The following is a 15,178-nucleotide window of genomic DNA, read 5'->3' as shown; positions in this document are numbered from 1 at the left end:
ATATTAGCGATTAGGTAATCCATTCAGCAAGTACTTTTACTTTTAATACTTAAGTTTATTTTTAAAAGCCAGTACTTTTTTACTTTTACTTAAGTACAAATGTTATTGTGGTAGTTTTACTTTTACTTGAGTACATTTTTGTCTGTGTATTTGTACTTCTACTTAAGTAAATTTTTTGAGTACTTTCTCCACCACTAGTGGTGCCACCAAGACCAGATTTCTTTGTATTGGAAGAACAGAGTAAACTATCATATTGAAAACCTGACAAAGACATTCGATAGTCTTGTTCATAAACACGCCGTCAGGACTTATCATTCTGCTGACGCCGATGATGTTATTGAACTATCCGTTTTGATTAAGCGACTCGCTTCGCCGGGTAATCGATTAGGCTTGGCAGTTTGCACCAACTGTTTTGAGAAATGCACCAAAGCATTTGAAATAAAATCTAAGAAGTAAAAAAATCCAAACAACGATGGGATTATCCTTACTGTCAGCCTTGCAAGTGTCATTGATCCTGGTAAAGTACTTGTGGCAGCTGCATTTGTAGGAACCCTTGGTGTTGTTGCAGATCTGGGAGCAAACTCCAAACTCTAAACATTCGTTTTTATCTGAGAGACGAAGAGCCAAAGGAAAACGTTAATGCCGGCAAAATATTACAAACCGTTTTCGTCAGTCTTAATCGTAAAACTTGCAGATTATTTGCAAATAATCTGCAAGCGTACCTCCACAGGTGTGGTGCCCCGTCTTCTGGAAACCCTTTTTGCAGGAGCAGAAGGAGTCCGTGCCGTTGGTGATGCACTGCGCCTCGTCCACGTTGCCGCACTGGGTGCTGTTGCTGCGGCAGTCGTTCAGCCTTTTGTCTGAGATTAAACAAGCAATCTAAAGATGAGACGGGGAATTCTGAGTTTCTGTGTCTCACAGCGTGGACGCCGGGTCGGGAAGGAAGCACCTGTTTTGCACTGGATCTCATCGGAGCCAAAGTCTTCGCAGTCATTGAAGAAGTTGCAGCGCAGGTTGGAGCTGATGCATCGGCCGTTGAAGCACGAGAACTCATCCTTCTCACACGTGGGAGTCGCTTGGTGGGCCTCTGAAAAATGCAATCGCGGACACGTCGGTAATAATCCAAGCTGACGAAGCAGAGGTTCTTTTCTAATCAGACACTTCCGTGAAAAGGTTTTCACGCCCCTTAGACGTTTTTGAGAAAAAAACCCCACAAAGAATGTGAATGTGTTGCCGCTCCTCTGAACAGCTCCACTTCTCACCACAGTTGAATTCGTCCGAGCCGTCCCCACAGTTATTAACGCCGTCACACCTCCTCGACATGTGCAGACACACGCGGTCGTTCAGGCACCGGAAGACTCTGGTAGGAGGACACTGGAACCTCCCTGAGAGGAATAACGGACGAGACACAGAAGAGAGAAGCAACAACAAAAAAGAAACAGGTCAGAACACGACAGCGAACGAGACATTTAGAAAGTGTGGGACTAAAAAGATCAACTCACTGCATTCCTCTGGATTCTCATCAGAGTTGTCACCACAGTCGTCTTCCCCATCACACTTCCAGGCGAGTGGTTTGCACAGAGTGTTGTTGCACTGGAACTCATTTTGAGGACAGTGACGTCCAGCTGAGAAATAGAAAAGCAAGGTGATTTTTTTTTATTTTTATCAGTGTTGAATAAGATCAAGTTTTTCAAATTAAGCTGACATAGGAAGTAACATAAGTTGATGCAAAATCCACTGTCCAAGCAGCAGCAAGCAATCCTTAAATATGTTTTGAATATTCCTTCAAGCTTCTTCAAGACCTTTTGCAGATTTTCTTAAAATGAAAGCAGCTTTTTCCTCTAACTCTGGTCGTGTAGTTACTGTTGCTAAATATTGCACAAAAATATGAGTTTTGATTAGTTCACATTTCTTGACTTTTCTCTATTTTTCATCCTCACCAATGTACCAATCTTAGTGATTGAAATTCTAAAACTGTCTAGCAAAAAAAACATGGAGTCTGGTTATTGAAGTCATTTAAAGTCCATTAAACACTGAAGATGGCCTCCCACCAACTATTGCAAGTGTATCCACGTGATTGAGGCACTGCACATTTTGATAGCGTGGTGAAGACTGCGCTTTGATCTACTGTGCTGACCTATTTCAGAGGAATGTTTTTAAGCCACTTAAATCTCACTTCAAGTTATTTAGACTCAAAAAGAGCATCCGAAAATCTGAAAAAACCTTGGAGAAGAAAGATCGCAGCACTATTTGGTTTGTCTCTGAGGCAAACACCTATTGAATATAATCCAACATCCTCGCCAGAAAAGACTCACCAGTGCTGCCACAATTCTCCTCATCACTGCCGTCCATGCAGTCGGGGTCAGAGTCACATCTCCAGCGGATCGGGATGCAGTGACCACTCTTACACTGGAACTGGTCGTTGTCACACTTCAAATCACAGCCGTGCTGAAGACAACACACAGAGTCAGTTTACGACGAGAAGTTAGAATGGATTCAGAGTGAAACTGCGGTGCTCCAGGATGAAACTTGGCCCACGTTTAACTCTATGTTTTCCTTTTACTATGAAGTTACACTTTATGGAGTTTGGTTTTAAAGTTAAAGAAATAGCTAAATTAAATGAAGATGCAAATCTTATCTAACAAAACAAAAATGTACATATAAATTATTGACTCATTAAAGCGAAGAAGACGTTCGATGGAGAATAATATTTTAATCTGCTGAAGAAACGTTATGCAGGTTCTCTTGCTCGGTACAAACATAAGAAGTTGTTTTTGTTGTTCATTATTGGTACAGTTTGCATTTCAGTTTGTTATTGCAAAAACATAAACACTTTTTTTTTTTTTACTGCTGGGTGACGAGGGTTAAGTTGTAAAGATCTATTTTTAATTGGTTTACTTTTAAATGGAGAAAATTATTTCCACATACAAATTAAGAAATGTGAACAAAATTGAACCGCCAATAAGTTTCACTAAAGAAACTGAAAAACAAACGACTAACTCACGCAAACAAGAGGAATAACATTTCCTTTGATGTCAAGCGAAATAAAAACTTATTCATGACGTTCCTCAACAGGAGCACATAATAAAACCTCACCATCACCATCACCATCATGCCCCTCACCTCATCAGATCCATCAGCGCAGTCATGATCTCCGTCACACTTCCACCTCCCGGCAATGCAGCGGCCGTTCGTGCAGGCAAACTCGCTCTCTGAACATTGACGAGGTTCTGCAGAAAGGGAGGCTTGCGTCACTAAAAAATGCTGACAAAAGTCAGGTGAGCAAGCTTTGAGCACAACGCACAAGAATGCAACACATGTACGGGTAGACAAGACTTCAGAGGTTTATGTGAGAGACTGCACAGAGATATCTTTTCTTTCTTTTGTGTTGCCGTCTTCTCAATTGTGGAAAAAACATCACAAACTTTGGAAGTCCGTCGATAAAGGACAACTAAAACTTTGGGAAATTGACAGATTTGCAGATCTGCTTGCAGACTCTCACGGGTCAGGCTAGGGAAGTGGAGGTGACACACGAGAGACACGGTGCTGATATGGGAGGTGGAACGACTTACCTCTGGCTCATACCAACAGGACAGTATGAAATGAAACAAATGTCAGATGAGGTGAGATGCTTCAGAAATGTCAATGCAAAGCAATGAATTTGCATTCAGGATCATCAATTTGTTAGACGTGAAAAGGCAAAAAGTTGAATTTGTTGCTGGCGGGTGATGCGCAATGGGTTACTGGCGGTGGACAGAGTGAGCAAATAGGCGTAGAGAGCATGAAGTGCGGAGGCATTAGTTTTAGAGACACTTACGGCATTTCTCTTCATCCGAGTTGTCCCCGCAGTCGTTATCGTAGTCGCACTGCCAGCGGCCCGGCACGCAGCGGTTGTTCTTGCATCTGAACTGGTAGGGTTCACAAGTCCTCTCAGCTGCACAGTTTACAAGCATAAGTTGCAGCAAGTAAAAAAAATGTAGAAACATCTGCAACACTGGCTTCTCTTCAGTTCCTACCGCACTCTTCTTTCGGCTCGTCGGACGAGTCGCCACAGTCGTCCTCGCCGTCACACTTCCAGCGTGCGGGGATGCAGCGCCCGGAGTCTTTGCATCGGAACTCGTCCACACCGCACGTCATTTGAGCTGCGGGAGAAGACGAGCATTTGGGCACGACGGTCAGTGACATTCGCAAAAGGCACGTCGGAGTGATCTCCTCCGGTCAGTGAACTTACTGCAGTTGGCTGGTTCGTCTGATCCGTCGGCGCAGTCGTTGTCCCGGTCACACACCCAGAGGCGAGGTATGCAGCGTTTGGTCATCGCACACTGGAACTGGGTGGGAGCACACGTAACCTCAGCTGTTGGGGGGGAAAATACAATTATTGTTAGTTTTCCATTTAAATTGAGTAAACCGGTAAAACGGGTCACTTACGGCAGTCCTTCTCATCCTCGCCTTCGCCGCAGTTTTCCTGGCCATTGCATCGGAAGATCCCAGGAATGCAGCGATTCGGGTGGGAACATTTGAACTGGCTGGGCAGGCAAACATGAATATCTGGGAACAAAGATTATAAGGTTTTTTTCCCCCCTTGAAGATACATAATATTGCTGGCATAATATAGCTGCTAATAATAACAAAAAACCCCCAAAGACCTACCACAGTTGGCCTCGTCTGAGAAGTCCTGGCAGTCGTTATCTCCATCGCAGATATAAGCAGGATTGGTGCAGATGCCTGTACCGCATTGGAACTGTCCCGGTCTGCATTTAAACTCCGCTGTCACAGATAAGACACGGTTCATCAGCATTCTTCTCCACATAAGTATATCTGAGAGCTCAACTCAACCACAAGCACCTTTACATTAGTTATGATACACTATCCGTCTTCTTCCTCAGATACTTACGACAGTCTGCAGGCTCGTCTGACCCGTCGCCGCAGTCGTCCTCGGTGTCGCATTTCCACCAGAAAGGAATGCACTTGTCATTCTTGCACACAAACTGGAACGGAGAGAGAAATGATCCAAACTGAGAGCAGGGCTGGAGTCGCAAGGCATCAGTGCAGATGATAGAAACTCAGGTGTTTCAATTATGCAGTCGGGACAAAATGAGTTTGGCATTTTTAAATTCTAATAGCAGAACTTAAAAAAAAACAACTAAACTTCAAACCAGAATAGTAATGCTTCCCTGGTCCATTCAACTGTTTTTCATAGATTCCTGCAAATTTTCCATTTCAAAGTCCCATACTTTCTTAGGTATTTTTCCTGCTGCTCTCCTCCCTGTGGTCTACATGTAATCAGAGTTGTTTTGTGATTGCATAGCTCCACCTTTTTTTTATTTTATTTTTTACAAATTTGTACCTATTGTGGCCTATTTGCTGTGCATACATATCTACTTGACAAATAGTTTTCTAACTGCTGCATCTGCAGCTCAAAACTGCTTGAAGTATATAAAGTTTTCTATCCCTTCCAACTATATGCTGAGCACAGAGCCTGCTTACCTGACTGGCCGTACAGTTGGACATGCATGTCCGCTGGTCGCTGGCCAGATAGAAGTTAGTGGGACAGGCACATTTGTATCCTCCTCCTGGTGAGAGGAGGCAGAGGTTGCTGCAGCCACCATTGTCTGTCTGGCACGGATGTTTGAGAACTGTGACGGAGATGAAGAGATAAAAAAAAAATGTAAAAGCGAAAGCAAAAAAAAAAAAMAAAAAAAAAAAAAACCCTGAAGTGTATTAAAAGTGCGTCTTGAAAAACTGTTGTGAATTATTGTCGAAAGGCACTGAAGCTTTATCAAGCTCTTACCTGGCGGCTGGCGGTAGGGATGGTAAATGTGAATATCCATGGGCCGGTGCAAGGTGTTGATCAGGGTGGTCTTGTTGGTACCCATGGTCTTGTGCCCCCTGTTGATGGATTTTGTTTCCCAGTCGGTCCAGTAGATGTACTCCTCAAACAGCGTCATGGCAAAGATGTGAGGGATGTCGTGGTTCAGAACTGTGAGAGCAAACACAGTTTCCCGGTCAGACCCTCACAAATGGTCACAGTAAACTGACCTTTAAACTGACTTTAAAGGTCAGTTTAAAGTTGTTTCTTCCCCCGCACCACTTTCATCTTGTCACACGCATAAACAGTGTGAAAATTCACAACAGTGTCATTGTTTTCTCGCTTGATGAGACCTGGAGTATTAACTTGTGAAAACTGAAAGACAAACACAAAATAACTCAAAGGTCTTTCAGATTTTAACTTAACAGATTTAATATGAAATGATTCGACAAAATGACATGAAATTCATATACTTTAATTCTTGTTTAAATGAAACAAAGCAGATGGCAGCCTTTAAGAAACAAACCATTACACATCAGCTTATTTCCCGTTGTTATTTTTGATGGATTAAAGTGATAAGTGATAATAAAAACGTTCAAATCTCAGTTATAGATCAAATTTATCTGCACTGGCCAGCCTTTTCCTTTCAAAAACCAGTTTCAGGAAAAGAAGGTGATATCAAGGAGGTAATGAAACTGTTTTCATAATTTACATTAAACTGAAACAGCTTTTTTAAAATCCATAAAGTAGCACATATATGATTTCAAATACTTATCAAAATGTATAAAGAATAATAAGGAACACATTCTCCTTTCTTTTACCCCTAAAAAAAAATTGTTTTTGAAATTTGACAGCTGGGGGACAAACGACTTTCCCTTTCTACCAATAATGTACATTAGAAATCCATACAGTAATTTAATAAGCACATAAAGAAATCTATAGCAGCGCATTAAAACCTGTTCTTCCCATTGAGATGTTGTTACAGGAAAGAGAAACTTCCTGCTCTGTTAATGTAAAACTGAGTGATAGAGATAGAGTCTCCATTACATCCCTGTTATGCAACAGCTTCTACACCTCATTAAGTTTTACACTCTAATTGCTTGTCTTTTTTTTTTCCTTGTGGTGACATACATGCGGCGTCTCCTGCATGCTCTCTGTGTTTGAGGGTCGCTGTGTTAAATAAACACGCAGCAGCAATTCAGACATGCACATCTGGCAGAGCAAACACAAAAAGCAGGTGGCACTCCTTCAAAATGCCTACTAAATAGTGAAAAAAATAAATAAATCAGCAATGATTTTCATCAATATTCTGCTTTAATAAAACTAATCCATTAACAGCAGGTTTACAGCCTTGGATCAAGTTCAGATATTAGTCGCATTAGCCCAAAGTGCCCTTCGGTCTGTCCTTATCTGAGTCTCGTTCTTCAAACACACAAACAGCTGCAATGGTGGTTAAAAGGCATCCGATTCAGTGGAATCGTTGATGGGAAGACCACCAGGCCGCGGTGAGATTAAGCTGAACGATGTAAATAATATTTTTCATTTAACACGCACATAGTTTGTCACATCAATAACGAGTAGCTATAGGCCCATATAATTGGCAAAGGTTATTAAAAAGGCAGTTTATGAATTATAAAGACGGGGCAACAAAATTCAGTTGTGGGATACCTCATGGGTGTATTCTCGAGCCACTTTTATTTAACATCTATGTGACCTCCATGTTTAACTAGACCAGGAGTCACCAACCCTAGACCTCAAAATTCTACACTCCTGCAGGTTTTAGATGAATCCCTGCACTAACACGGCTGAACAAAATGATTGAATTACCTCTTCACAGTGCTATCACGCTTGCAAAGAGCCATTTATTTGATTCAGGTGTGCTGGAGCAGAGTTGCACTTAAAACCTTACTTGGCATAATCTTGAAACCATTGCCATAATAAAGAGTTTCCTGTCAAAACAGGACACAGGAAAAAAGTGTCTTTACTGGTCTCTGTAAAATAAAAACAAACAAAACGAACAGGCATCACCCAAAATGCAGCTGCCAGAGTCCAGACCAACAAAGGGGAAAATATGTTACATCGGATCATAAATCACTGCACTGGCTCCTTAGTTATAAAAGGATAGTCTTTACAGTTCTGCAATTGGTCCATAAAGCACTAAACAGCCTTGGGTTGAAATACATTTCTGAGTTGCTTGTTAATTATGAACCATGTGGAACCCTCGTGTCCTCAGAGACGAGCTTGCTCGGTGTTTCCAGGAACAGAACTAAACCAGAAGACGACATTTAGCTTTTCTATTTTCTGGTACATAAACCTGAAAACCAATCAGTTATGGTGGAAAAATGCTAAAGTTTTGATTTGGCAAATCAAAGATGTGAACATTATTTATCAATCTGGTTTTTTTTTCTCCATAAATTCATGTACTGTTTTTGTTTTATATTTTCTTTTACTTCGAAATAAACCAAGTTTGGCAACAAACATCTCTGTCATTTCTGATCCATTACCTGTGTGTCTGCTGGTTCCGTCCAGGCTGGCAAACTCGATGTAGTCCTCTCTGGCATCCGCCCAGTAAATCCGATCGTTGACAAAGTCCAAGGTCAGTCCGTTGGGCCAGGTGATCTTATCCTCGATGATAATTTTTCTGTCTGTGCCGTCCATCCCAATTCTCCCGATGTGAGGGTTATCACCCCAGTCGGACCAGTAAAGGTATCTAACCAGCAGAAGGCACAGATTCACTTAAATTAAAGATACTCAAATCAAGGATCTTCATCGTCGCGAGTTAAAATAACGTCGCTCACCCATAGCGGACGTCCACAGCGACAGCCCGCGGCTCCCTTAGGCCGCTATTGACCAGCACAGTCCGGTAGGCGCCATTAAGCTTTGAGACCTCGATGGTGTCACGACCTTTGTCACACCAGTACAGATTTCCACCGACCCAGTCCACTGCCAGGCCATCGGGATTACTCAGGGAGGTTCGGTGCAAAACCTAACCAGATCGGTCAAAAACAGTAGAAGAATTAAGTTTTACTTGCACTGCTAACGAAAGCTGAAAAATAGTCACAAATCAAATTTAGCAGCCACTGAAGTCCTGACCTCCATGTTGGTGCCGTTCATTTGCATCCGTCGGATCATGCTTCCCTGAGTGGTCACGTCTGTCCAGTAGATCATCTGCTCTGCATAGTGAAAGTCCAGTGCTACTGCATTGTTAAGGCCCTGATTAAAAACAATAAATTAGGATTAATAGTTATCTTTACATAACACACAAGCAACGAGAACACAAACATTTCTCCAAACAGAGAGCCAGACATCCCACCTGCTTTATAAGAGTGTAGTTGGACCCATCCAGGTTGAGCTTCCTCAGATAGTAGCGATTCGCAAAAATCAGGTAGGGTTCCACTTCTGCACACAAGTACCATCCAAAACAACATCACTCAGGACTGACTGAGCCACACATGTGCAAGTAGTGAGTTATAAATCACACTCGTAGCTGCCTTTACCCGACGTGGACTTGCAGACGGTGGGGTCGTTGGGGCTGACTTCAAAGCCGTCCACGCAGAGACAGTGGAAGCTGCCGTGCGTGTTCAGGCAGTGCTGAGAGCAGGGGTAGGTGGTCGTGCACTCGTCTATGTCCACACACGTCTTCCCATTGCGCTTCAGCTGGAAGCCGGGATGGCATCTGCACTGCAGGGACCAACAGCAGAGCACATGTGTCAAAGTGTCGCGGACGAGGTCATTCGAGCATCCCTCACGTTTACTCTGGTTGCGCGCATGACTCCCTTGTCCCGTGCAAGGAAATGACCGCTTTTATGTTTCAGTGTAATATTGACATTTATCCAGATACCAAACTCGATCAGTAAACAGAACGAAATTACGTAGGTAAGTAAAAACAGGTGCAAAGTGTTTGTTGGTTGTAGAAGCCCTGCCCTAACACACTGCACACCACAGATGTAGCGGTTCACACAGAGTTCAAGCTGTCCCAAGACGGGGCCGCCCTCCTTTCAGGAATAAGGGCCAAAACAAAATTTCATCTTGTGTAACTGTAAACTTGAAGAGACGGGCTTCAGATCTTTTTATAACCGGGTCCGCTTGAACAAACAGCAAATATTATCTCTGCTAACTCTGTGCTCGCAGTGAAGGTATGAGAAGTTTTTGTAGCCAAGCTTCTGGCAGACCAACATTAAAAAGTGAAAATCTGAAATCTCAATCAATGTACTTTAAAGTTTAAAGTTCTATTCATACTAAAAGCAGCTAAAAGTGTTGCGCAGACCGGTCATCAATAAGTGAGGTGTCTTACTTTGAAGCCAATTTTGAGGTCGTCACAGAGCTGCGAGCAGCCGCTCAGCTTGCTGTTTAGACACTCGTTGATGAAGCAGTTGCGTTCATCAGAGCCATCGCCACAGTCATCGTTCCGGTCGCACAGCAGAGTTTCGTTCAAACACTTCTTATTGTGGCACATGAAGGAAGATTCGTTACAGATCCTCTCTGAAATCACAAATGCACAAAGTCGGTGTGATAAGTAACATGTTTGTTTTTTTTTTCTCGGACCAAAACTTGGTACAATAACTAGAACCTATGTTTTTACTAGTTTGCAAATGATGAATTATCCCAAGGAGGCTAGTAAAAGAAATATACATTCTCTATAGAAGGACATATGTGTCTGATGCTCACTCAACAAGGTAGAATATGCAGCTTTACAGGCCGCCAGTAATCTGTTCTTTACCAATTACTGATCCAGCTATTTACTTTGTTGAGCATAAAGAGAGAAAAATATGAACATTTTTATTAATATACGACATAAAATGAGTTGAGCTAGGTCATGTGGAAAGTCACTCAGCTCAGCATTACGGTGTTTACATTTGGTCAGAAGCCATTTTTTCTACTGCTGCTAAGATAACAAAAATACAATGGATAACCTGACTGGTTGGCTGCTTAGCAGACATTTAATAGCTTCTCAAATGTTATTTTTTCCCCAAAAGGACAAACTACGGTGTTTGTGTTTCTGGTCAGGCTTAAAAAATAAATAAATAAAAAAAGAACTCTGGTCACTCAGGAACGTTCTCTGGCATCCCAGAACAAGGACTTTAAATCATGGTAATGTTTTTATCTTTGAAGCCAGAGTATTAGCTTTTGGATGAAAAAATAAACTTAGTGAGATCCTACCAGAGTCTACACAGTTAGGGTTTTTGGGAGCTTCGTCAGAGTGATCTGGACAGTCAAACTCGCCGTCACATTCCCACTTCTTCTGGTTGAGACAACGTCCATTGGCACAGCGAAACTCCTCTGGACCACATGGTGGGTATTCTACATGAAAACCACAAATTACAGATTTTTAACCTCAAAATAAGCAGGTATCTAAACAAAAATATAACCAATACTGGTTTTATAAAATCCCTATATAATTTTATTTTTTTTGGATACAAAGTAAAACCAACCACATTCTGGGGACTCATCTGAACCATCAGAGCAATCAATGTCATGGTCACATACAAAGTGCTTTGGAATGCACTGTCTGTTCTGGCACATGAACTCGTTCTTGGTATCGCATGTATTGTTGGTGTACACTGAAAGCAGAAACAATCGCTTTTATTAAAAGGACGTTTTAGGATTTTTTCTTTCTATTTCCTGCAATCACAACAGACTGACTTACTGCATCCAGCTTTCACGCTCTCGTCGGCTCCATCGGGACAGTCATTATCTCCGTCGCACTTCCAGCGCTGAGGCACACACACGTGGGAACCCGGGCACTGGAAGACGTCAGGGCTGCAGGACTTATGTTCTGTGAAGTCGCGGATTAGTTAGCTGAAGGTAAGACGGCTGAGCGTTTCCAGTAAATGTGCGACGGAAAGCAAGTGCAATATTAGTTACCACATATCCGGCCTTCGTCAGAGCTGTCGCCGCAGTCGTCGGAGCCGTCACACACCCAGTTCTTGGAAATGCAGCGGTGGTTCCCACATTCGAACTGAGTGGGCGAACAAAACTTGTCTGCAGGAAAAGAGAAGGTGTGTTCGGTATCTCGAAGGAACAGCAAGATGTGTTGCAAAAGAAAACAGTCTGACTCTTCTGCGAGACTTTTGTGTTTTTTAGGAAAAAATGAGCCCGACTTTGCACACTAAGACTGACCGCAGTGCGTTTCATCAGCTCCGTTCTCACAGTCGTTCTCCTTATCGCAGGTCCAGCTCATCGGGATGCAACGCCCGCTGGGGCAAGCAAAGAAGTTAACGGGACATTTCAGCTTCCTCTTATCTGCAAAAGGAAAGAAAAACAAGAAAGTGGATCTTTTGGAGCGCTGAAGGAAGTCGGAAGTGTCAGAAGAAAAATAAAGACATCCCACCTGGACAGTTTCTCTCATCGGAAAAGTCTCCGCAGTCATTGTTGCCATCACACACCCACGAGGACAGATAACACAGCGTTGTTTTCTCACAGCTCCGGAAGGAGGAGCCTTTAACTCCGAGGCGGAAGAAACGCGAACAGTCGGTAGGTTCTGAGGAAATAAAACCTTTTTAAGCTTCATATTTTTAAATTCTGAAAAATCCCACCAGGTATAGCTTTTAATTTAGCAATGGATTACGCACGGCAGTTCATTTCATCACTAGCATCCTCACAGTTGACCACCTGGTCGCAGCGGCTGTGGTTGGAGATGCAGCTCCCGTCTTTGCACTGGAACTCTCCTGCTTTGCACAAAGTCACTGCAAGGAAAGAAAGTGGGAATTTTTTTAGCAAAGAAAATCCAAGCTCCAGATTAAGTATATTTACGTCCTCTTTAAAACGTGCCGGTCAGTCACGTTGTGGTTAGCGCAGACTGGCTTTACTTACTGTTGCAGGGCACTTCGTCTGAATTGTCGCCACAGTCGTCTGTGCCATCACACCAGAACTGGTGGCCAAGACAGCGGCCATTAAGGCACCTTCTGTAGCCCTTCTTACAAATGCGATTGGCTGTAGAGAAAAAGTTTGCTTTTTTTTCATTTTCAGCTATGAATAAAATTTAAACCAACTTTTATTTGTGCTTTAATTGTTTTCTAGCCTCAAATGTATATTTTCTTACTATATATCATACATTACCTCAATATATATATATATACATATATATCTCAGCACTACAAGATTTATTATTTTCCACCTGATTGTTTTCAGTCAGAACTCACCACAATAAGACTGCTTTTCGTCCGACTTGTCCTTGCAGTGGGCCATCCCGTCACACGTGAGGCTGTAGTTGATACAGTCGCCGTTTCCGCACTCAAAGTCATCAACACTTCCGCATGACATATTCAGCGCTGGTGACAGGGGGAGGGAGGAAGCATTAATTTTCACAAACAGTCACAGTTCAAGGCCTTTTTCAGGTTTTGCTCCTTCCTTCTTACAAGAGCAGGTGTTGTCCTCGAGGAGCTGCCTATCGCCACGGCAACTGCAGTTCACCCGTCCGTCAGATGTGGGCAGACACAAATCCTGGCAGCCTCCGTTATTTGTTCGACACGGAGAGTACTCACCTGAGGACAACAGGATGGTTTGTTTATTGCAACATGCTTTCCATTGTATAACCTACAATCAGGAAACGGGTTAATAAATGATTCCCTGCTCAAAAAAATCCACATTGCATTTAAGTAAAATATTGTTTGGTATGCTCTTTCCAGCAAAACATGCAAAAGTGACGTACTCATGGAGAAAGGGATCTTTTATTGCCAGAATGTACTCATGGCCCAGAGATATAGTGTTTAGCTTCTACTCTCAAGACTTTGGTTCCATGTACCTGTGCCTCTTTCTCTGATGAAGCCATTAACATTACTATTCCTGCCATTAGGTATATGCAATGTTTGTTTTTCTTTTTCATAGAATGTATTTGTGGTTTAGTGGTTTTGTGCTTAGTTGCACGTCTTTCCTGAAAGAAGCTGTTGACTGAGCTATTACTGTGATTGCCTGTGTGTGTGTGCTCTGTTTGTATTCATCATACCAAGCTTTCCTGCCGAGTGTGTCCTTTTTATGGACATCTATAGAGCTATTGATGCAAGTAAGTATGTGTAATCTCTGTTTTTCTTTTCCATACCCCAGGCTTAGCGCTCAGGGTAGCTGAGTAAATAATTAATGAATGTGGTGACAGCTGCCCAGAAGAATTTTAAACTTCAGATGTAAAGCAGCACCAAACTATTTCCCGTTATGATAAAAGGCCTTGAATCATTGAGCATACAACTTTTTTTTTTTTGATCAAACAATGAAAATGTAAAAGCATTTTAGCATTTGCTTGAGGCATTTCAGTATGAACCAATTAACCCACTGTTAGAACATCTCTCTTCTAACTCTTTAGGAGAGACGTTAAGAAAAAAAACAAATACTTAAAACACATATTCATAAGTCATGCTGGCTAAATGGATGCAGTGAATGAAACCCACAGCTGTTGGTATCGTTCGCCACAGCAACGATGCCCATTGGCTGCTGAGGGATGTCGGCTCGCAACACTTTCATGTCTCCTCCCGTGAACTTGTCCGCTCTCAAGACAGCTCGCCTCACCCAGTCCGTCCAGAATATGTAGTCTCCGTACACGGCCAGACCGAATGGATGAACAGGCTCGTTCTTCAACAAGACCTAAAGCAGACGATTTTAAAAGCATCAATGTGTTTTGGTGCTAAAGCAGCGTCGTGTTTCTCCACAAGTGACATCGAGTTAAAGAGCCGCCTTACGTAGCGGTTGCTTCCATCGTATTCGCAGCGTTCGATCTTGTCTAGAGTGGCGTCGGAGAAGTAGAGTTTCTCGGCGCGGTGATCGATGGCCAGGCCGTTAGGAGTTTTAATATCACTGCCAATGATCACCAGCACATTGGCTCCGTTCAGAGAGGCCCTCATGATGCTGGGAGACTGCTCGTTCCAGTTCGTCCAGAACATGAGACTGCGGTGGGAAATAGCAGAAGACAAGAATTGTGGTAGGCTACCAGAAAGCCCTATTACAGAATCGACGGCTCACAGAGAAAAAAAATAAACGTTCTCGACAAGAAAACGGGTGACTAAGGCAAAGATCTGACACAGCTGACTCACTCCTGGCACTCATCCAGCACAAAGGCTCTAGGGTGGTCTTCTCCAGACATCGAAACGACGGTGTTGCGGTTATAAGCCACGGAGCGGCTCTGGTCCACTGTGTGGCGAGTGATGGTGGAGGTGGTGTAACTCGTCCAGTAGAGCGTGTCCCAGCCTCGGTGGTACGCCAGACCCTCGACCGACCCAACGTCTGCGAAGCAAAGAAGGAAAAAAGTAGATATGGTGAAATAAAAATCTGTCTTGAAAATCACACTAACACAATCATTTTAGACAATTTTTGATAAGTATTTGAAAAATGTTAACATCAAGAAATAGTTTGGGAAATGCCTACTTGGACCACAAGCTAACA

General features: G+C 42.8%; 1 protein-coding gene across 2 annotated transcripts in view; it reads right to left on the bottom strand.

Moving 5' to 3' along the window:
* lrp1ab (low density lipoprotein receptor-related protein 1Ab) overlaps window positions 1-15,178 on the bottom strand; it is an 89,567-nt gene that overhangs the window by 7,230 nt on the left and 67,159 nt on the right. For both annotated transcript variants that reach the window (XM_017305706.1, XM_008413699.2), the window contains exons 42-75: window positions 14,830-15,019; window positions 14,479-14,683; window positions 14,191-14,383; window positions 13,168-13,293; window positions 12,952-13,080; window positions 12,623-12,742; window positions 12,382-12,495; window positions 12,141-12,290; window positions 11,930-12,052; window positions 11,675-11,791; window positions 11,457-11,585; window positions 11,242-11,370; window positions 10,970-11,110; window positions 10,104-10,291; window positions 9,307-9,490; window positions 9,123-9,208; window positions 8,903-9,022; window positions 8,608-8,795; window positions 8,314-8,519; window positions 5,792-5,980; window positions 5,488-5,636; window positions 4,895-4,988; window positions 4,651-4,767; window positions 4,429-4,548; window positions 4,232-4,354; window positions 4,017-4,142; window positions 3,818-3,934; window positions 3,124-3,230; window positions 2,316-2,448; window positions 1,503-1,625; window positions 1,263-1,385; window positions 950-1,087; window positions 723-860; window positions 489-608 (exon numbers count right to left, since the gene is read on the bottom strand). In XM_017305706.1, coding sequence (XP_017161195.1) covers window positions 489-608; window positions 723-860; window positions 950-1,087; window positions 1,263-1,385; window positions 1,503-1,625; window positions 2,316-2,448; window positions 3,124-3,230; window positions 3,818-3,934; window positions 4,017-4,142; window positions 4,232-4,354; window positions 4,429-4,548; window positions 4,651-4,767; window positions 4,895-4,988; window positions 5,488-5,636; window positions 5,792-5,980; window positions 8,314-8,519; window positions 8,608-8,795; window positions 8,903-9,022; window positions 9,123-9,208; window positions 9,307-9,490; window positions 10,104-10,291; window positions 10,970-11,110; window positions 11,242-11,370; window positions 11,457-11,585; window positions 11,675-11,791; window positions 11,930-12,052; window positions 12,141-12,290; window positions 12,382-12,495; window positions 12,623-12,742; window positions 12,952-13,080; window positions 13,168-13,293; window positions 14,191-14,383; window positions 14,479-14,683; window positions 14,830-15,019 — 4,755 coding nt within the window. The remainder of the gene's footprint in view (window positions 1-488; window positions 609-722; window positions 861-949; window positions 1,088-1,262; window positions 1,386-1,502; window positions 1,626-2,315; window positions 2,449-3,123; window positions 3,231-3,817; window positions 3,935-4,016; window positions 4,143-4,231; window positions 4,355-4,428; window positions 4,549-4,650; window positions 4,768-4,894; window positions 4,989-5,487; window positions 5,637-5,791; window positions 5,981-8,313; window positions 8,520-8,607; window positions 8,796-8,902; window positions 9,023-9,122; window positions 9,209-9,306; window positions 9,491-10,103; window positions 10,292-10,969; window positions 11,111-11,241; window positions 11,371-11,456; window positions 11,586-11,674; window positions 11,792-11,929; window positions 12,053-12,140; window positions 12,291-12,381; window positions 12,496-12,622; window positions 12,743-12,951; window positions 13,081-13,167; window positions 13,294-14,190; window positions 14,384-14,478; window positions 14,684-14,829; window positions 15,020-15,178) is intronic.

This window comes from Poecilia reticulata, linkage group LG7 (genome assembly GCF_000633615.1).
Source record: "Poecilia reticulata strain Guanapo linkage group LG7, Guppy_female_1.0+MT, whole genome shotgun sequence".
NCBI lineage: Eukaryota > Metazoa > Chordata > Actinopteri > Cyprinodontiformes > Poeciliidae > Poecilia > Poecilia reticulata.
This window is presented reverse-complemented; position numbering and strand designations above follow the sequence as displayed.